The 22212-nt window shown below is 31.2% G+C and overlaps 1 protein-coding gene across 1 annotated transcript in view; it reads right to left on the reverse strand.

Annotated features, from left to right (window-relative positions):
• Positions 1-22212, reverse strand: part of LOC143083717 (uncharacterized) — an 88443-nt gene that overhangs the window by 59172 nt on the left and 7059 nt on the right. The window contains exons 3-14 of the mRNA XM_076259999.1: positions 11323-11388; positions 9629-9700; positions 8903-8965; positions 8178-8249; positions 6822-6890; positions 6425-6496; positions 4562-4639; positions 3547-3618; positions 2797-2868; positions 1921-2073; positions 1441-1518; positions 754-888 (exon numbers count right to left, since the gene is read on the reverse strand). Of these exons, the coding sequence (XP_076116114.1) occupies positions 754-888; positions 1441-1518; positions 1921-2073; positions 2797-2868; positions 3547-3618; positions 4562-4639; positions 6425-6496; positions 6822-6890; positions 8178-8249; positions 8903-8965; positions 9629-9700; positions 11323-11388 (1002 nt within the window). The remainder of the gene's footprint in view (positions 1-753; positions 889-1440; positions 1519-1920; positions 2074-2796; positions 2869-3546; positions 3619-4561; positions 4640-6424; positions 6497-6821; positions 6891-8177; positions 8250-8902; positions 8966-9628; positions 9701-11322; positions 11389-22212) is intronic.

Consider the following 22212-nt stretch of genomic DNA (forward strand, 5'->3'; position numbering starts at 1 on the left):
AGTTTAATCTACAGTAGTCTATACTGGGGAGTTGACATGAAGATATCTATAAACAAACATGACGTATAAAATTTATCAGGTTTTATACTACTAGTGATACAGATTATTATAAAATTCAATATAATGATATCCTAAAAAATAAACTATGCAAGTTCACCCTTTGATTTTAGTGTGAGTTTGTGTTGATTAATAATTTAGTTTTTTGCGGTGTCTTGTTTTTTTTTCTCATTTTTTTTTATTCTGCCATGATTTTGCATTGGCCAATTGGTATCGATTTCCTTTTTATTAATGTAGGAAATTATAACTGATCATTGTACACGTACAAAAAATTGTGCATTGTAGCAAGTGCCTAACCACTGATAAGACAGTCATAGGCCAATTATGTTTTTTTCTTCTTCCAGAGCTATCAATGTGTAATTCAAAGACTGTGGATTCAGTTATTTTTCATTGGTTCAAAATTTAGTGTACTATAAAGACATATTGTAATTTTCATGGATAATTGATTTCATGACTTTGTCAAAGTCTGGATGATTTCTTTAGAAAATTTGTAACTTGTTGAAAATTCAGTCATGATTCACTTGACATACATAATCAACATAATATATCAATTTCATACCTAATTTTAAGCCAAACAGATTTAACTTGTGCTTATTCTTTCTGCTAGACTTTCAGAAAAAACTATCAAGAACTAGAATGTGGTTGTTTCTCCATGAAACTAATCAATCAAATAAGACTAAATGTATGTCTACTTACAAAATATTGAGATTGCTCATGGTTGAAAATGGGTCCAAATGAACTTTTTTTTCGTTGTAGGTGCTTTGTAACGTAGCACCATAGCCATTTGCATCAAGTTCTGTCACGTTTGTGATAGCATTGTTATCTAAATGTCTGAAAAAGATCAATTTAATTTGCATATTGTATTTATAACAACAAAAAAAGATGTGGGATGAACATTAACCAGATATCATCCAAAAATAGGAATTTACAAAAAATGAATATTTTTATTACTAACAAGTAACATATATAGCAAGCTCAAATGACTTTCTCATAGCGGCTATTCTAATAAGGGTTATTTCATTAAAATGTACATATGTGAAAGGGTAGGAAAGGAAGTTTAATAAATGAATGTGGGTCATAGGTCTTTTTTCAGTATGCATCTATTACCATTATATGCAAAATAAAAAAATCTACCATTATGAAAAATTATCTAAAAAGTTGTTCTTGGTCGTAGTCCCTCCTTACTCTCCCACATACATTTTAATGGAACAGCCCTGATATAGAATAGATTTCTGAGATCTAAAACTTGTTAAAGCACATCTGTCAGGAGTATATGATCTGAAATGTACTTCTTTATTTGAAATAAATAGGAAACATTCAAAATGGATAGCATATGCTATGCAACGTTTGAAAGAAATGATTGCAATGAAGTATTGTACTTACAGTTGAACAATATTGTCATAGCTGTTCTCCATAAATACTTGATGTGGTATATGGGTCAGTGCATTACTACTTATAAATCTAAGAATACAAACAAAGTGATTATAGAAGTAGTCAGTGATGATACAGTGCAAAATTTGTCACAGCTAAATTGGATTAAAATACAAAGATCTGACAATACTCTGTTCTATTTTCTGCCTTTAAATTTTTGTAATACCATTTGTCATAGAATACATGTATATAGGGACTGTTTAAAGCACAGATTTATACGGTCAATTCCTTTAAGAGGGGAAAAAAGTTGAATTGCACTATAAAGTTTGAGTTGATGCTTTTAGAAAATATGACAGTTTGAGTATAATAATGAGCATGATTATTTAAAAAAAAAAATTTAGTTCAATGACCTCTATTATAGATGGTGACCTTGATATCCCATCTATTCACCTTAACTTTTAAATAAAATCTAGATCCGTCTCTCATACTTACAGATACTTCAGGGACTTGCCAACATTTATCATAGAGTTAAAAATTAACGTTGTCATAGGAGTTTTCTGTGAATGAAGTCTCAATTCTTCCAAATACTCCAAATCTTTCATGGCTTCTTTGTTTAATGTCTCCAAATTGTTGGCATGGAGATCTCTACAAAAAAAAAGAATGAGTCCATAGTACATTGATGCTCCACTTGCACTATCATTTTCTATTGAAATTGGTGTCGAAACTAATTCATCATTAAAATTAGAAAGATCATATCATAGGTTACATGTGTACTAAGTTTCAAGTTGGTTGGACTTAAACTTCATCAAAAACTACCATGACCAAAAACTTTAACCTGAAGCGGGACAGACAGGCAAATGGACAATAAAACGGATGCACAGACAGAAAAAACATAGATGGGGCATTAAAAAAAAAAACGATTATAATTTAAATTATTAAGCACTTGGTCCATATTGCTAGTCTCAGAGGGTATCATTAGAAAAGTAGTCAGTCCTTTATTACTGGCATAATTTATAACATACCTGGTAGCAGCCCGCTGATCAACAGGTTGCCTCACAAAAAGGTACGGATTTATGACATTCTCCATTTATAAATTTTCAAAAGATAATGAAAACAATAATTCCAAATTGACCTTTTCAAGCAAGCTGACCTCAAAACAATTTAGCTTTTCTTTCTATTTCTCTAAACATGCTAAAGGAAGATGTGTATATTTGTTCTTCATGAAACAAGAACATAATTTGTAAGGTAAGTTTTGACTGTTAGAACTTAAAATTATTAAAGAATTACTTTAGAATATTTTCATTATCTCTTATTTTCAATATAATCTTCAGTTTTCCACTTTTCTTTGAAAAAATCTATAAAACTTACAAGTGAATCAGTGTTGTCAAGTTTTCAAAGACACCTTTTGCTATTGAGGCTAAACTGTTCTGATGGATCTCCCTGAAACATAAATGACGCAATGAAAATACATGAATTTGATACTTTTCAATTACATTCAAGTAAAGTGTTTTTGTCCAATAATTCATCCACACAATGTAAAACTAACATTATTAACCAATCCCACCTGCAGAAAAGAGAACTTCAAATATTTCCCTAAATTGAGTGTATTTTTGTACACAGAAAAGAGCCATTAAAACATATTTTCAGTTATCAAATCACCAACTAATGGTGGCAAATCTTCAATACAGTATAGGTAGTTATCCCTACAATAATGTTTCGAAATTAATATCCTGCAAATATGATAGACTGTACTTTGACCTATAATGGTTTACTTTTACATTTTGTGAATTGGATGGAGAGTTGTCTCATTGGCACTCATACCACATCTTCTTATATCTAGATCTAGAAATAAGCAAGGTTGTTGTCTATGACTCTGACAAAACAGACACCATCCAAAAGTGTGTTGTTACATGTCATATTGCTGTATAATTTTGATTTCGAACAACAATAAAATAAGACAAGCATTTTTAGACTTTCACCTTTAAATCTATGTTGTACTGAACATGCATGAAATCTTTGCCATTAGATGTTAATTAAACCACAATCTGTCAATCAAATCAAAGATTTATTGAAATAATTTTTTATAAATTTTAGTAATTGACTATTATTGATACTTACAAAACCTTTATATTTGGAATACCAGAAAATGCATATGGCTGGATATAGTCTAGGACATTATAGCTCAAGTTCCTGGAATAAAATGTTAAGTATATATTACAGAGACAAAATGTTGTTTCAAAGATAAAGAGACACATCAAATGTACCACAGCAATATTATGGCGAAAAAAATAAAGAGAATAGGGTTCAAATGAAAAGACTTAGGTCACACAATATTACAGAAGAAATATGAATATAGATTTCAAATGGCCCCATCTCAAAATGTTGAAAAATATGCAATTTTAACATTACATGTGGACACAAACATGTATGGATAGTATCCAGCTCTCAAAAACAAAACTAGTTTGGTGAAATTTTATTTTGATGAATGAAAAGTTAAATTTCAAACTATCAGCAAACAGGAAGGGGCTGTACTGCAAATCTGACCAGATGTGTTGAAATGAAATGAAAATAAGCAAAGTGGAACAAAACATTAACTTGTTACTGTTACTGATCATGGTAAGACTCGCATATCAAAAATCAGCGTAAAATCTAAAGGCGTGTAGAAATAAGTCCAGATAAATGATATTTTTAACAGTTGACAGAATGACTTAATGATGGAATGACGGCCAAGGGTAAAACTTTATGACCCTGACAACTTTATTGCAGGGCCATAACAATTATGAGTAAAGCATTCAAATGGAAACGGGTAACATATTATTATGGAAACAATATGAGAATATTGAACATTAAGATGGAACACATACCTGCCAATTTTTCAAAATCCCCATGGGGGTTTTGTGTGCAAGATGGCTGTCAGAGTCCTAAAAAACCATCTAGGGGGCCTGCAAATACCTTTTAATGTTGGTTTTGTTTTGGCTTCTTCATACTTTTATAAGCCTTAAGTCATTGTAAAATTAATTGTTTTGTTTAAATTGTGGACAAAATTGCTCTTTCAAAATTTCAATTTGGGAGCCTCCATGGGGGAAATCCCCTGCAAATAGTGACAGTTGGCAGGGAACATCAAAACACTCACAGATGGAGCTGTGGAGATTCTTTGAAGTTGTTCATATGTTGTACTGACAGTCTTCTCAGCTGGTTGTTTTCTATACCACTGAATAAAAAGAACAATTTTCATATTATACATCAGATGATTACAGCGTCAAACATAAAATAAATTTACAAACAATACAATTAAAATAAACATGATAAAAATTTAACTTTCACTTGAACCTTGCTAAAAGTCAAAGTTAATGAAGCTCTACAGAAATGTTACATGTACATGGTGCTTCAGTTTCAATTTGTCTTATCAGCAAAACTTAAAAAGACCAGAAAGACCTTAAGTAATCTGAGGTTAAAGTTAATTGAATTCACTAGCTACTTAGTGTAACTGTAAGTTCAGGTATTTTTGCACACTTGTTATTACGGTTGTGGAAAAAAAAATAAATGTTCAACATATGAGCCAGTCCATGCGAAAAGGTACAAAAACGAAAAATTTACGAAATTCTAAAAAGTGTGCATAATTATTGGTAGTAGACTTGTGATTTATAACACACATTTACTTTTCCTCATATCATTAAGCTGTGAGCTACACGCACCTGTAAGTGTTGAGACCCCCCCCCCCCCCTCCTTTTTAGTTTTATCAAGATTTTTAATGAATTATTTCATATATTTCAATCATTTTTAAAAGTACAGTTTAAATGGCTTGATTTGCCAATTGATAATGTTAACCCCGGTAGCAGTGGGGATAAGGCTCTCGCTGATGCTGATATCAATGCAATCGAACCGGGCAACGGTTCGAATCCCATGCAACTAAGGTTGATTTATATAATATTAAATTACTTAACTTAACTTAAATTTCAATTTCAAAATTATTGACTTTTGTCTCTGTAGTGTCGTAACTTTTTAAGTTTCTGGTCGGTAAAGCATTAGTCCGGGGAACAAGTGATTTTACACTTGCTGAAATACCAAAAATTCAGATATTTCTGTGTCTTTTTCTGTTTTAATTGACAAATTCGGGATAGAATTGACAATCTTATGAATGTTTACATTTATGTAATTTTTTTCGGATAAAATCGTTTTTCAAAAATACTATAGCAAACTTTGATAACGTGTCCTGTAAAGTTTATTAAAAGGACTTTTTGTACCTTTTCGCATGGACTGGCTTATATATTGTTGCTTTTTCACAAAATCCTGCGTACATATAATATATCCTGTGGCAAAAGTTGCAATAATAAAAACATTGCAAATAATTCTAAATTTACAGTGCAGCATATTTTTTTTACTTTGAATCTAAATTAATTAATGTTGGACATGTGTGTTTAATATCAATCCATATTTTGAAAAATAACAACATATTCTGTAGGCTATGGTGTTTTTATGACACCTTCCCCCTAATCCGTTTCTGATAATGGTTAGTGTTTATAATTTAAAATCACTCTCATAGCCTAATTATAATTCTAATGATTCTTTCGCTTTTATCGGAAGATCTCAGTATGAGCAAGATAATTTGTTTCGCTATATATTAAACCAGGTTTATATGAACTTGGTATTTTTTTTTCTTTCACAGTGTCTTAAGGTGGTACCTAACACTTCAGGGAGATAACTCTGTAAAATCAACTAAACGTTTTAATTACGTTGTGTTGTAAAGGGAATATTAAGCTTCTCAATGATCAAAATTTGTGTTTGTCAAACTGCTATATAACCAGTGTAATTTTTGTGATAAAATGGTTGGTTCAAATTTTTTGAAATTTTTATATTTCAAAGGGTCGAAGTAAATACTTTGTCAAATTTTTATGAAAATTAAACGAGCCAAATTAATTTTAGTGAAAGTGTTGGGTACCACCTTAAATCCTAATACTGATAAATTTATGAAAGATTTAAAACAAAATTTACTTACAAATATACTAGACTAGGCATACTACCAAATCCTAACACAGGGAAATTTATGAAGGAATTGCCACCTAAACTCCTGAAAGATAGTCAAATAAAAAAATCATGTTTATATCAGCTTCATTTGACTTTCATTCTAACTTTATTGTATACAAGTTTCTTTTTGGGTTTAGCCTTCTACCCAAATACACAGCAATTTATTTTCACAAATTTTCATTTAACTTTTCTTGAAATATTAAGTATTGCAAGATCCTAACTAGACACATTTGCTATCAGTTGCATGTTATTAAATAAAACAAACCAAGATCTAACTAGTCAAAATAATTCTGTACCTAATCAGATACATAAACACTCACGTAAGATGTAGAACAGTTAGGAATAAACAATACATTAATGTAACTTACACACTTCTCAGATTTGGTCCCTTTAAGAATCCATTTGGTATCCAGTAAATATTGTTACCTGTCAGAGCTCTACAAAAAATCATATTAACTTAAGGATGTACTTAGGTGAGGTTAGGTAAAAATTAAGAAATTAAGAAATTAAAATTGATACTTTAAGCTGGTAGAGCATCAATTAAGGATAAAGATAAGCTAAAAATAGTGATAGGTCATGGACCTCCTTTTCGAGATATTTGAGATTTAAAATATGGCGGGAAAAGGCTGACTCGGACTTTTACCTTATATTTGCATCAATTGGTATTATTTGGGTCTCAAAACAAAAGAAAGAAAATCAAGAATATTCTAAAATTTTGGTAAATGACCTTTCATGAGCTATAAAGTCTTACATGAAAAAATAAATGGGTGTTATGGGGCAAAATATTTTACATTGTATGGTATGGAAAAACACCAAGGAGTCCGAACATTTAACATAAATTCCAAAACCTCAAGTAAGTACATCCTTAAGTAGTACTGTGAATTCATTCATTTTCATTGGAACCAATTTGCTTGAATTTACAAAAACTTGAATACTCGTCAGGCCCATAGCCAGGAATTTCCAAGGGGGGGGGGGGTTCGTTGGACTCATGAACTCGACTTTAACAGTCACAATTTGAACAAAACGTTGACTTTAACAGTGCTTATTTGGTTTCAAGGGGCGGTTCGGACGGGGGTTCGCCTGGCTACGGGTATGCTCGTGGATATTTGATTTCATAGGTTAGTCAAAATCTACATACAATATCATATATATGCTTTATCTCAGTTTTCTGTGTTGATTTTAGTGAACTGTTACTTTTTCTTATGACCATGTTTTTTCTACCTTTTTTTATTGCTGATTTAATGAAGCACAAATTAATTTAAATAAATAGTGTCTGATACATCCAAACTATCCTTTGGAATTTTGGTCCTTAATGCTCTTCAAGTTCATACTTTATTTGGCCCTTTTAACTTGTTTGGATTCGAGCCTCACTGATGAGTCGTTTGTAGACGAAACGCGCATCTGGCGTATATACAAAATTTAGTCCTGGTATTTATGATGAGTTTATTTGCTGGGTAAGTAATGAGAATGTATGGAATAAATTTTAAAATTCCAATTTTCTTCGTCCCATAATATTGAGAGTGTGAACATCACTGTGTCTAACAACTATTTTGGAGAAAGGATGCTTAGAACATAAACACCTGTCTATTGTTGAAGATTGTATGTTGCCTTCTATGTGTTTTTTCCCTTGGGTTGCTGTCTAATTGATATATATATATATATATATACCCAACATCTCCTTTAATACATGAGAATATAATACTGTCATGTGACCTTATACTCACACATGAGTAATTGTAGTTGGTAGACTCCCTTTAAAATTCGTCTTTATTTCTATGCTGTTGAACATCAAATTCCTGAGAAATAAAGAGGACATTGTGCGGAAGTTCTGGTACATATTTAGTAATAATAAACAAAAGCTAAATATTCATAACCCTTAACATATAGAATAATGGCTTTAATAGTTTTTTATACTGATTTTATCTTTTATCCGAAAGAAAAGCAAGCAAGGGCCAGAATTAAGTGATCTTGCTAGGATGAGCTGGTATTCAAGCTGATGAATACTGTTTGACATTTTTCTTTAATCAAAAATTTGTCTTAACACTATATTGTTTGGTAGAGAAGATGAAATAAAATGAAATAGTAACAAATGTAGAATAACTATTTCCACTGGTGTATAAAAAGGTTGCAACTAAAAGATAATCTAATATTAATGTATTGACTACTTTTATACTAATTTAAACTCATTGCAATTTTTAAATTTTCTACTAAACTCATTGCAATTAAGAGCATTTTTACTAAACCGATGGCAAATTAGTTTTTCTACTAAACTCATGAAAAATAATTGGAGCTTGAAATACTGTATCCACACTTGTCTGTTATGGAAAGCCTTATAAATACATGTAAAAATGTTAATCTCAAATTTATCCTGTTATCGGGTTGGTTTGCTGTTTCAATGATGTACAACTCACATTTCCCATTTTCAATAATTTGTGTATCAAATACTCACAGTTCAGTTATCTGTGTATTACCAAGATCTGGCATTGTTGTAATACCACTGTTTTCTATTGTCCTGAAAGAAGAAAGAATTGGTACATTTAGAAAATCTATTAATCATTGTAATTTCAGCAATTGTACATGTTCATATTTAGACTGAATTTTTGCTCATATTGTGACTTCTTTGGACAGGTCTTTTAACCATTTGCTAAATTTTATATATGGAGGTGCAAAATTGAGATAAAAATAAGTGTTTTTTATGTGCTTATTTAATACTTAAATCGTCAGACCTTGATTTCTGTTTATGAATCAACAGCATATTTTTTAGTGATTTGAAATTGGAGTTTTAAGGATTAAAAGACAATATAACAATCTTTTTTGCTAATTTTATGTGCTTTCTATACAAATATTCGCCAGTTTTAAAAGAATTCCTTTAAAAATAATTTAGAAAAAAAGAGACAAATTTTTTCTTTTTTTCAAAAAAGTTCAACTTGCTATAGTTGTATGGAAATTTAAGCAAAATCATGACATAGCCCGTTTACTGTACATTTTATACCTTGACCAATAGCTTTAAACACCAGCAAGAGTAATTTTAATACATTGCATACATTTCAAATGGTGCCTATCTCTTCAAAAGTAGGTGCATGTTCACCAATAGCCCCTTAGATGCAACCTTTATTGTTCATTTACAAAAAAATATAAATATCACTCAGGACAGTGTTGTTACTAAATAACTTACAGTTTGGTTAAAGCGGTCAAGTTGACAAAAGTCTGACCAACAATAGAAAATGCACCACAATGTCTAATGTCTCTGAAAATACAAAACAAAAACAAGTTAACGATACAAATAATATAAAACACACTTATTAAAAGAACTCTTCAGATTTGGTAAAAGAATAAATTACTTGTTTTTAAGTCTTTACAACAATGTTAACATTAATAATAATTCCATTGAAAGCATTGCACATCTATAGCAGTAAGAACTCTGATATAAATCTGAATCTTGGTGGGCATTTAAACGAAGAAGTAAAAGCGCTTTCAGACTTTCATTAGTCAGAGTGTGATGGCCTTATACAGCCAATTTCAGGCTGGGACCTGTTAAGTATTTTAAGATTTTGTGGTAAAGATATTCAATATTTAATGCTGAATATTTTTATGATAAATTACAATAACAAACTCTATGATCTGTATGCTGGTTTCAAGAAAATCTATGAATATATATATAAACAGAATATTTTTCAGTTTATCACAAATACTCAATTGCACAAAAGGTTAATTTCAAGTGACTCAGTCAGTTTATTTGGGCTTTTGTTCATACCATATAGGGAGTTATTTTTGTGGGGTGTAAATTTTCGATTATTTTTGAGAATGGAACAAAATCGCCAAAATAAATCTCCTAATTTAAAAGTGTACATGCAAATTAAAGGTATTGATAAAAGTTTTGATTCCACCCAAATAATAACCGCCAAAATAATAAATGCCAAAATAATAAATGCCAAAATATTTTACCTTATTCAATGAAATCGAGAAATTTTATTACGCCCGCGAAATTAACCCGCTATACAGTATTTCTCACTCATAATAATGAGTCATAAAAGAAATAATTATCAAGGGTATTTTTTAAAATTGTATGATTTATTTTCAAAAACTGTTCCTGGAAAGCATTTAATGTTCTTTTGGTTCATTATCATTTGTGTGGCACTATAGTTAATTTTCATGGATTTTGATGAAAAAGGTGAATCACAAACATAAGTGTACAAAATTATCTTCTTTTGTAGATGATATGATGTAAAAAATTAAATCCAAAAACATCATTTTTCCTTAATCTATTTAAATTGGTACCTACAAAAACTAATGAATAATAGTCCATTTGCCAATTACCGATTTGATTCTATTATTACACACTTTTTAAACAAATTACTTCCCTTTTTCAACCGTAGACTGGTTCCATACCGGACAAAATTGGCTTTTGCCAATGCAAAGCATGATGAATTGAAAGTGATGTATCGGCGGTTAAACTAATTTTTCATGAAAAATAATTTCTGACGTCAAAAGTATTCAGCTAAACAACAAATTAATGTAATTAAAAGATTTAAAAACCTTAAAAATTACTCACATTACGCACAGGTAAATTTGCTCTTTCTGCTAGCTCTCCATTGTAAATAAAAATTAAAAAGGGAGACAACAAAAATAAAGGTCTCTGATAATAGGGTCAATTACGGGAATTCACCTATTCAAAATCTAATGCATTTTGGGTAATATTTTCTAAAACGTACACCAAAACGTTGCGATTGGTTTAAAACGTTCTAAACAATGGAAATTCAACCAATGACGTAACATTATTTTCATCTTTTTGTATGAACAATGAGATTTCCCATAGTCCATTAGATTCTGAAGAATTGAGTTGGCAAATAACCTACTGTAAATACTTACATTTCAGGAATTGACACTGCAAACGTTTCTGATGATATGTTAGGAAAACTATATTGTGCAATAGTTCTGGAAAAAAAGAAAATAAATTCCTCATTTTGTCAATATTTGTATTACATTAATCATGACATAAATTGTTTCTGTGCAAGAATTCAGCAGTGGAAAATTTAATATTCCTTGGCGTCAACATTAAATTATTGAATACATTGTATATATGTAGGACTCAAATCTATGGCGGGTTCCAAATCTATGGCAGATTCCTAATTAAGGCAAATGTGACGTTACAAACACCAAACAACTCAAATCTATGGCAGATTTTTGTTTTCTCCAAATCTATGGCAGATCTTGAAATTGTGTCACAATGGAATAATGCAATATTACCTGGTCACCGCCACAAACGATTGCAGAGCTCATAGATTTGAACACGATTCAAGATAAAGGTATTATCCTCTGGACAACAGTTTGCGGAAGGTTGAAAGGAACGTGTGACCTAGCTACATGTATTATTAGGAAGAGGGACAAAATGTGCTGTACAGGCCGAAACCAGCGATGAACAAGCTAGGGCACCACTTTTTTCAGTAACGGATTATAAACTAGAGGCTCTAAAGAGCCTGTGTCGCTCACCTTGGTCTATGTGCATATTAAACAAAGGACACAAATGGATTCATAACAAAATTGTATTTTGGTGATGGTGATGTGTTTGAAGTTCTTACTTTACTGAACGATTTTGCTTCGTACAATTATATCCATAATGAACTTTGCCCATTAGTAACAGAGAACTATATTTGGTAAAAATTTACATTATCATATATTTACCAAATTAATGAAAATTGTTAAAAATTGACTATAAAGGGCAATAACTCCTTAAGGGGTCAATTGACCATTTAGGTCATGTTGACTTATTTGTAGATCTTACTTTGCTGAACATTATTGCTGTTTACAGTTTATCGCTATCTATAATAGTATTCAAGATAACCAAAAACGGCAAAATTTCTTTAAAAATTACCAATTGGAGGGCAGCAACCCAACAACCAGTTGTCCAATTCATCTGAAAATTCAGGGCCGATAGATATTGACTTCATTAACAATTTAACTTCTTGTCAGATTTGCTCTAGATGCTTTGAATTCATAGTTATAAGCCAAAAACTGCATTTTACCCCTATGTTCTATTTTTAGCCGTGGCGGCCATCTTGGTTGAATGGCCAGGTCATCGGACACATTTTTCAAACTAGATACCCCAAAGATGATTGTGGCCTAGTAGTTTCAGTGGAGATTATGTAAAAGATTACTTAGATTTATGAAAAATGGTTAAAGATTGACTATAAAGGGCAATAACTCCTAAAGGGGTCAACTGACCATTTTGGTCATGTTGACTTATTTGTAGATCTTACTTTGCTGAACATTATTGCTGTTTACAATTTGTCTCTAGCTATAATAATATTCAAGATAATAACCAAAAACAGCAAAATTTCCTCAAAATTACCAATTCAGGGGCAGCAACCCAACAACCGATTGACCGATTCATCTGAAAATTTCAGGGCAGATAGATCTTGACCTGATAAACATTTTTATCCCATGTCAGATTTCCTCAAAATGCTTTGGTTTTTGAGTTATAAGCCAAAAACTGCATTTTACCCCTATGTTCTATTTTTAGCGGTGGCGGCCATCTTGGTTGGTTGACCAGGTCACGCCACACATTTTTTAAACTAGATACCCCAAAGATGATTGTGGCCAAGTTTGGATTAATTTGGCCCAGTAGTTTCAGAGGAGAAGATTTTTGTAAAAGATTAATTTAATTTATGAAAAATGGTTAAAATTGACTATAAAGGGCAATAACTCCTAAACGGGTCAACTGACCATTTTGGTCATGTTGACTTATTTGTAGATCTTACTTTGCTGAACATTATTGCTGTTTACAGTTTATCTCTATCTATAATAATATTCAAGATAATAACCAAAAACAGCAAAATTTCCTCAAAATTACCAATTCAGGGGCAGCAACCCAACAACCGATTGACCGATTCATCTGAAAATTTCAGGGCAGATAGATCTTGACCTGATAAACATTTTTACCCTGTCAGATTTGCTCTAAATGCTTTGGTTTTTGAGTTATAAGCCAAAAACTGCATTTTACCCCTATGTTCTATTTTTAGCCGTGGCGGCCATCTTGGTTGGTTGACCGGGTCACGCCACACATTTTTTAAACTAGATACCCCAATGATGATTGTGGCCAAGTTTGGTTTGATTTGGCCCAGTAGTTTCAGAGGAGAAGATTTTTGTAAAAGTTAACGACGACGGACAACGACGACGACGACGGACGACGGACGACGACGGACGACGGACGCCAAGTGATGAGAAAAGCTCACTTGGCCCTTCGGGCCAGGTGAGCTAAACTAGAGGCTCTAAAGAGCCTGTGTCGCTCACCTTGGTCTATGTGCATATTAAACAAAGGACACAAATGGATTCATGACAAAATTGTATTTTGGTGATGGTGATGTGTTTGAAGTTCTTACTTTACTGAACGATTTTGCTTCTTACAATTATATCTATAATGAACTTTGCCCATTAGTAACAGAGAACTATATTTGGTAAAAATTTACATATATTTACCAAATTAATGAAAATTGTTAAAAATTGACTATAAAGGGCAATAACTCCTTAAGGGGTCAATTGACCATTTAGGTCATGTTGACTTATTTGTAGATCTTACTTTGCTGAACATTATTGCTGTTTACAGTTTATCGCTATCTATAATAGTATTCAAGATAACCAAAAACGGCAAAATTTCTTTAAAAATTACCAATTGGAGGGCAGCAACCCAACAACCAGTTGTCCAATTCATCTGAAAAATTCAGGGCAGATAGATATTGACTTGATTAACAATTTAACTTCTTGTCAGATTTGCTCTAGATGCTTTGAATTCATAGTTATAAGCCAAAAACTGCATTTTACCCCTATGTTCTATTTTTAGCCGTGGCGGCCATCTTGGTTGGTTGACCGGGTCACGCCACACATTTTTTAAACTAGATACCCCAATGATGATTGTGGCCAAGTTTGGTTTGATTTGGCCCAGTAGTTTCAGAGGAGAAGATTTTTGTAAAAGTTAACGACGACGGACGACGGACGACGGACGACGACGGACGACAAGTGATGAGAAAAGCTCACTTGGCCCTTCGGGCCAGGTGAGCTAAAAAGGAGTTATAGTAAATATTTTACTACCTGCGGCTGGCAAAGTTTATTAAGTAAAAGATAAAATTAACGGATACATGTACCTATTTGATTTAAATTGTCAACAAATAAGAAAAGATGTATTAACGATGAAATAAATATTATTTGAAAATTCAAACTGTTAATTTGAATTTTTTTATTATTTTTTTGTTAAGGGACTTACTAGTTGGTTGAAGGTATGGGTTAAATATAGGTACCATGATTATATATATATTTTTTTAATTTTACGGGGCACAACATTTTAATCCTGAAGTCTGTATTGAAGAATTATTCATCATTTACAATACAACTTTGGTTACACCATCACCATAATCATGATTTGGTTGACCATTATTTCACAAATGTTTATAGACATGTCATACATTTCCACTATTTTCAGACAAATCATTGATCATATATGTACTGCTTTGTTTTCCATTTGCTTAAAATTTGCTACAGATTTGGTAACAGCAAAAATCCGCCATAGATTAGGAAATTACAAAACTTGCCATAGATTTGGGATGGAATGACGTCACATTTGCCATAGATTAGGAATCTGCCAAAGATTTGGAACCCACCATAGGTTTGAGTCCTACATATATATTATATTTAGTAGTGTGAGACATACATAAATGAGGATATGGATATATTTCATTACATATAATTATTATTCATTTAAAGCTGTGGAAGTGGAATAGTAGCTTATTTAGTCCTTATATTTTTTGACAATTTGTGTGTTCTGCAAGTTGTCAAAATATATCAAAAGGACCTACATGTACAAATGTAAGATCTTACATAATTATATAACCTTGTGTAAAACAAATGGCACAGAGAATAAAGCAGTTAAACATCATGTAATGGTTTTTAAGTACAGTAACAAAAATCCTGACATTTTGAACATATCATATACTGTGTTTGTATGACAACTTTGTGTTACCTGCTATACATGTACATAAAAACTCAATACATGTTACTTTCAGTCTATAAGGTTGCACTTTGTAAAAACAGCTGGTTCTCAATCCACGCCTCTTTTTAGGGGATGTAGAATATACATCTATACTTTTAAACGAGAAGACCTTATTTTGTGTGTAGCTTCTCATCCTTCGACAATAAATTAATAATCATGCCTTCGTGTCCTATAGGTACCATGAAATTGATGAATAGTCGCATTTGTCATTCTCCCTTATGATTATTCTGCTTGGGTCATTTTGGGAGAAAAATGATAATATAGGCATCTGGATATTGTTTCTGTCATTGGACAGAATTTTAAGTCAGACTAGAGGTTTGCGTTTTTCTGTATACTTTGAACATACATATACTAGGAAGGAAGTTTATTTGCTATCTACTATCATTTTCAAGTTATCTATACACTGCGGTCACAGTTTATTAAATAGAGAGGGTCTATATAATATGTCAATGACCGCTGTGGATCGATAAGAAAACTGAGAATTGATAGTAAAAAGCAAATACACTTTATTTGTATAAATGTTGTAGTAATCAGAATGTTCAAAATATACAAATAAACGCTAACATTACAAAACTAGAGGCTCTAAAGAGCCTGTGTCGCTCACCTTGGTCTTTGTGAATATTAAACAATGGACACAGATGGATTCATGACAAAATTGTGTTTTGGTGATGGTAATGTGTTTGTAGATCTTACTTTACTAAACATTCTTGCTGCTTACAATTATCTCTATCTATAACAGTACTTTCTGTGGAAAATGTTTTAGTTTTAAGAAAATTGTTAAAAATTGACTATAAAGGGCAATAACTCCTTAGGGGGTCAATTGACTATTTTGGTCATAGTGACTTTTTTTAGTTCTTACTTTGCTGTACATTATTGCTGTTTACAGTTTATCTCTATCTATAATAATATTCAAGATAACAAAAAAACAGCAAAATTTCCTCAAAATTATCAATTCAGGGGCAGCAACTTAACAACCGATTATCCGATATATCTTAAAATTCCAGGGCAGATAGATCGTGACCTGATCAACAATTTTACTTCCTGTTCGATTTGCTCTTAATGCTTTGGTTTTTGCGTTATGAGCCAAAAACTGCATTTTACCCCCATGTTCTATTTTTAGCCATGGCGGCCATCTTGGTTTGTTGGCCGGGTTACCAGACACATTTTTTTAACTAGATACTCCAATGATGATTATGGCTAAGTTTGGTTAAATTTGGCCCAGTAGTTTCAGAGGAGAAGATTTTTCTAAAAGATTACTAAGATTTACGAAAAATGGTTAAAAATTGACTATAAAGGGCAATAACTCCTAAAGTGGTCAACTGACCATTTTGGTTATGTTGACTTATTTGTAGATCTTACTTTGCTGAACATTATTGCTGTTACAGTTTATCTCTATCTATAATAATATTCAAGATAATAACCAAAAACAGCAAAATTTCCTTAAAATTACCATTTCAGGGGCAGCAACCCAACAACAGAATGTCCGATTCATCTGAAAATTTCAGGGCAGATAGATCTTGACCTGATGAACAATTTTACCCCATCAGATTTGCTCTAAATGCTTTGGTTTTTGAGTTATAAGCCAAAAACTGCATTTTACCCCTATGTTCTATTTTTAGCCATGGCGGCCATCTTGGTTGGTTGGCCGGGTCACGCCACACATTTTTTAAACTAGATACCCCAATGATGATTGTGGCCAAGTTTGGTTTAATTTGGCCCAGTAGTTTCAGAGGAGAAGATTTTTGTAAAAGTTAACGACGACGGACGACGACGACGGACGCAAAGTGATGGGAAAAGCTCACTTGGCCCTTCGGGCCAGGTGAGCTAAAAATGGGAATTTTGTAAAGAAAAGAAGGAGTCAGCTAGAAAAAAAACAATTGTCCTGTCCCAAAGTACCTATGACTTATGATACCTTTTCTGAAATTCTCTGGTCATAAAATCATTTACAAAAATTCATCGTGTCACTAAGTTTATTAAATAGAGAGGGTCTATATAATATGTCAATGACCGCTGTGGATTGATTAATAAACTGAGAATTGATAGTAAAAACCAAATACCATTTATTTATAGTAATGAATGTTCATATTGAAATTAATAGAAAACAAAAAAAAATGGAAATTTTGGGGAAAAAAGAGGAGGGGTAGAAAAACAAGTTTTCTCAGTACCTATGACTTTTGATACCTTTCCTGAAATTCTCTAGTGGTACAATGCAGTTGAAAAAAATAGTATTAAGTTTAAACTCTTATAGGCCCTATAGTTTGACCTTTGAAAAAAAAGTAGTGCATATGAACTTTCTTTACTACATGCTGAGACTACTATAACACATGTTATAGTCGTATAACCAAGGCCAGTACTATGCTCGTTCCTGACCTGGTTACTCATCTTGCTAGGTTGGGGGAACTAGCTGGTAGCTTTCATATGAATACATGTTAACGTAACACAGATTCAAAGTTCAATATATAATGTTTATTAAATCAGCATTCAGTATAATAGATTATCAATCGCAATAATCACAATAATCACATAAGTTCATGAGACATAATAAAACAGTATGTCTAATATAAATCCAAGTCTATAACACAAGTGTCCAATACGTGACTATAAGGCAAGTCTCCCTAACTACATGGTCAACTAATATATATTGTTTCATTATTCAATTTACATAACATTAATACTCAAATAGCTAATTTACATAATAATGCTTATTTATCTATATTCCCAAATATCAAGTCTTTGTGACATAACTTAAATCATCTTAAAAAGTAAGAAATCCTTTTTGTATATATAACACTTCTTTAATCCTTAATTCTGTATTGTCATTTAGGCCTCAGGGGATTACATAATAATTTGCTTTACACTTATCTAAAATTGTGAAGATTTACATTAACTATTTATCAAGTAAATTATTTCTTAAGCTAGTGCTAAATATCTTAACTATAATACTAAATTATAACAATGATTTGAATTCCACATTTTAACATTCTGACATCTAAAATATACTGGTTATACCCTTCCCTTCGTCGCCAAGATTGCTCCTGCAATCTTCAATTAAAATACAAAATGCATCATAAAAAAAAAAATGTTATACACGTATCATATACATGATATAGTTCAAGTGAATTACTGAATCCTGTCAATAAGATATTACAATATACATGTATACAAAAAATTTATGGTGAAAACATTAATTAATTTACTGATTCCTGTAATAAAACATTACTAAATATATATACATGGATGGGGAATGGTCAAGTTTAGATTGTCCATATCAGGGAAGTTCTCTGAAGTTCACTAATATTGACAAGTCCAACTCTCACATAATTAATGACAATGAGCTCATTGGCATACTTCATGAAGTATTTTTGGGTGCATAAGGGGGCATAAAAATAGCAATATATACAATACAGCTGAAAGATAAGATTATCAATGTTTTATCCATATCGGTCATCAACTACAAGTTACAAATATTAGTAATCATATCATAAATATTAGTCATAAAAATAAATTACTTTATGCCTTACACATAAGTATGTAATATATCAAAGAATTAACTGAAACACAAAACAATATCAATAATATATCATAAGCAAACATATCAATAAGCAATAATAACTGTTTTTGTATTAAAAACATATTCAATACATATATATAGGCGATATATTTGTTCTTGAGCACAATCGTCATATTCCATGTTAACATCATTTTTGGGGAAACACATGATTAATAGTTTTTACGGATTAATGTTCATATATTTCTGGTTCAAGTTTTAACTTTAACATCTCCTTGTCTCTTCATCTTCATCACTATTCATGCACGGTTATAAAAATGTCACTATATATATATTATATATCACAAATCTCTGCTAATTAGTTCCTATAATATGAAATAAATATTCACTAGAAAAATATTATATGTGCATCATTGTTTGTCTTCATTAACTTTTAAAAGCACAATATGGTCACTTCTATGGGTCCACCATTTCATCATTTTGTGGGTCCACCATTTCATCATTTTGTGGGTCCACCATTTCTTTATCTGTGGGTCCACCATTGGTAGGTTACTTCATGAATGTAAGTGCAACCAATATCATAATCATACATGACACCAATTAACCCTTATCTCTTATTATAATTAATTCATTTGAATCGAGGGATTTTTTATTTATTTATCTCTTAAATATTCACTAGAATACCACAGTTTTAGGCCAGTAACTGAACTACCTATTTATGAATATTACAATAAATAACATACTACATGTAAGAATGTCTAATTCTCTTCCCTTTATATTTTTCCTTAATTTCCTATACTTTCTCTTCTAATTTCTAATTTATATATTTAGCAACTGTATGCCAGTTTATTTTGTACTTCCTTATTAAGTACTCCTTAATTATTGTATCTTTTTAGCTAAAAATCTTTTAAGTCATAATAAAAAAAACACATCTCAAAACAGTGATGCCTATACACAATGTATGTATAGGGAACACTTGATAGTTCTATTTGTATCATTGATAAAGTACATTTTGTATAATCTGAAGTGAAATTGGTTTAAAAGTACATCAGTAGATGTGCCGTCTACCTGCAATATTTAAGGATCTAATAGTAAGAACTTCTAATGTAATGAATACATTTGTCCAGCAGGATTAAATTAACAGACACTATAACTAATCTGAATATTGTGCACTTTAACCAGAAATTCAGAACAAAAATAACATTTTTCAACGATACAAAAGAATATTGTCACAATGCATTTAATTTATGTATGCTTATAATATACTGCTTGAATATCTTAAGTTATAACATCCCTTTTTATATTTCTATACTTAGTGCCTTAGTCCAGTTAAATTAAAAAAAAATTGTACGCAGCCTTTTCATTATTGTACATTAGCTAGCAATCATCTTGTATGATCTCAATTAAAATTGGTTTAAAGTACATCAGTAGATGTGCCGTCTACCTGCAATATTTAAGGATCTAATAGTAAGAACTACTAATGTAATGAATACATTTGTCCAGCAGGATTAAATTAACAGACACTATAACTAATCTGAATATTGTGTACTGTAACCCATAATTTAGAACAAAACAACCGCTTTTCAATAACACAAAAAAGTAAGCATTGTCTCATTGCATTGACTCATTTTCATTTAAAGTAAAACAAAATTTTATTTTCTATTTCAAAATCCTTAGCTTTTCTCTTATTCCTTATCAATTTTTTTTCTACTTAATCTGGCAAAATATAGATATATATGTGCAAAATCTATCCATTTTAATTTATTTTCTCTGTATTATTTAAGGGTAGTACCGTACATTGAATACATTTCTTTTATTTATACGTATTATTTTCAAAATCTATGTGAGCTTTATAAGCTTTAAGAAAGTCTATCCAAAAATATTTTACTATCATTCACATTCTCAAGCTTTGCTGATATTTGATTTTTCTATATCTAACTTTATGTCTATGATTACCTAATTTCAACTGTATAATATTTTCCAAAAAGGGGGCTATTATAATATTTTCCTTAAGGGGGGCTATCAGAGCTAAGGAGGGGTCAGGATAAACTGAATAAGACATGTTGAGTCTTTGTAGAGGGAAAATCCTATTAAAAGATCTTGACCACTTTAATTACAAAATAAAGTAAAAATTAAAGATTTGGTGTCATATAAGATCATAAATAAAAGGTTGACTCACCTCTGCACACTCAGGAAAATGCAGTTTCCTATATGGAGATATGCTGACTCTTGTCTTCAGGTATTCAGGTTCGCATCCTTAGTAACGTGTATCCCTCCTTAGTACCGGAAAGCTGGGTCACTCCGCCACGTATAACCAAGGCCAGTACTATGCTCGTTCCTGACCTGGTTACTCATCTTGCTAGGTTGGGGGAACTAGCTGGTAGCTTTCATATGAATACATGTTAACGTAACATAGATTCAAAGTTCAATATATAATGTTTATTAAATCAGCATTCAGTATAATAGATTATCAATCGCAATAATCACAATAATCACATAAGTTCATGAGACATAATAAAACAGTATGTCTAATATAAATCCAAGTCTATAACACAAGTGTCCAATACGTGACTATAAGGCAAGTCTCCCTAACTACATGGTCAACTAATATATATTGTTTCATTATTCAATTTACATAACATTAATACTCAAATAGCTAATTTACATAATAATGCTTATTTATCTATATTCCCAAATATCAAGTCTTTGTGACATAACTTAAATCATCTTAAAAAGTAAGAAATCCTTTTTGTATATATATAACACTTCTTTAATCCTTAATTCTGTATTGTCATTTAGGCCTCAGGGGATTACATAATAATTTGCTTTACACTTATCTAAAATTGTGAAGATTTACATTAACTATTTATCAAGTAAATTATTTCTTAAGCTAGTGCTAAATATCTTAACTATAATACTAAATTATAACAATGATTTGAATTCCACATTTTAACATTCTGACATCTAAAATATACTGGTTATAGTAGTCTCAGCTACATGTTGTACTAGGATATAATTTTTTTCAAAATAGTAAAAATGGTAGTTTTTGCCGTAAAAGGTGTTCCTGTAGGAAATTACTTTGTTGATATATTTACAGAAATGCAACCTGTAAATCAATTCAGTGTCAATATGAAAAAAAAAGAGATACTTATTACATGCACATGTATATGGGTATGATTGCCAATGAGACAACTATCAAAGTGCAAATAAA

This window comes from Mytilus galloprovincialis, chromosome 7 (assembly GCF_965363235.1).
Source record: "Mytilus galloprovincialis chromosome 7, xbMytGall1.hap1.1, whole genome shotgun sequence".
NCBI lineage: Eukaryota > Metazoa > Mollusca > Bivalvia > Mytilida > Mytilidae > Mytilus > Mytilus galloprovincialis.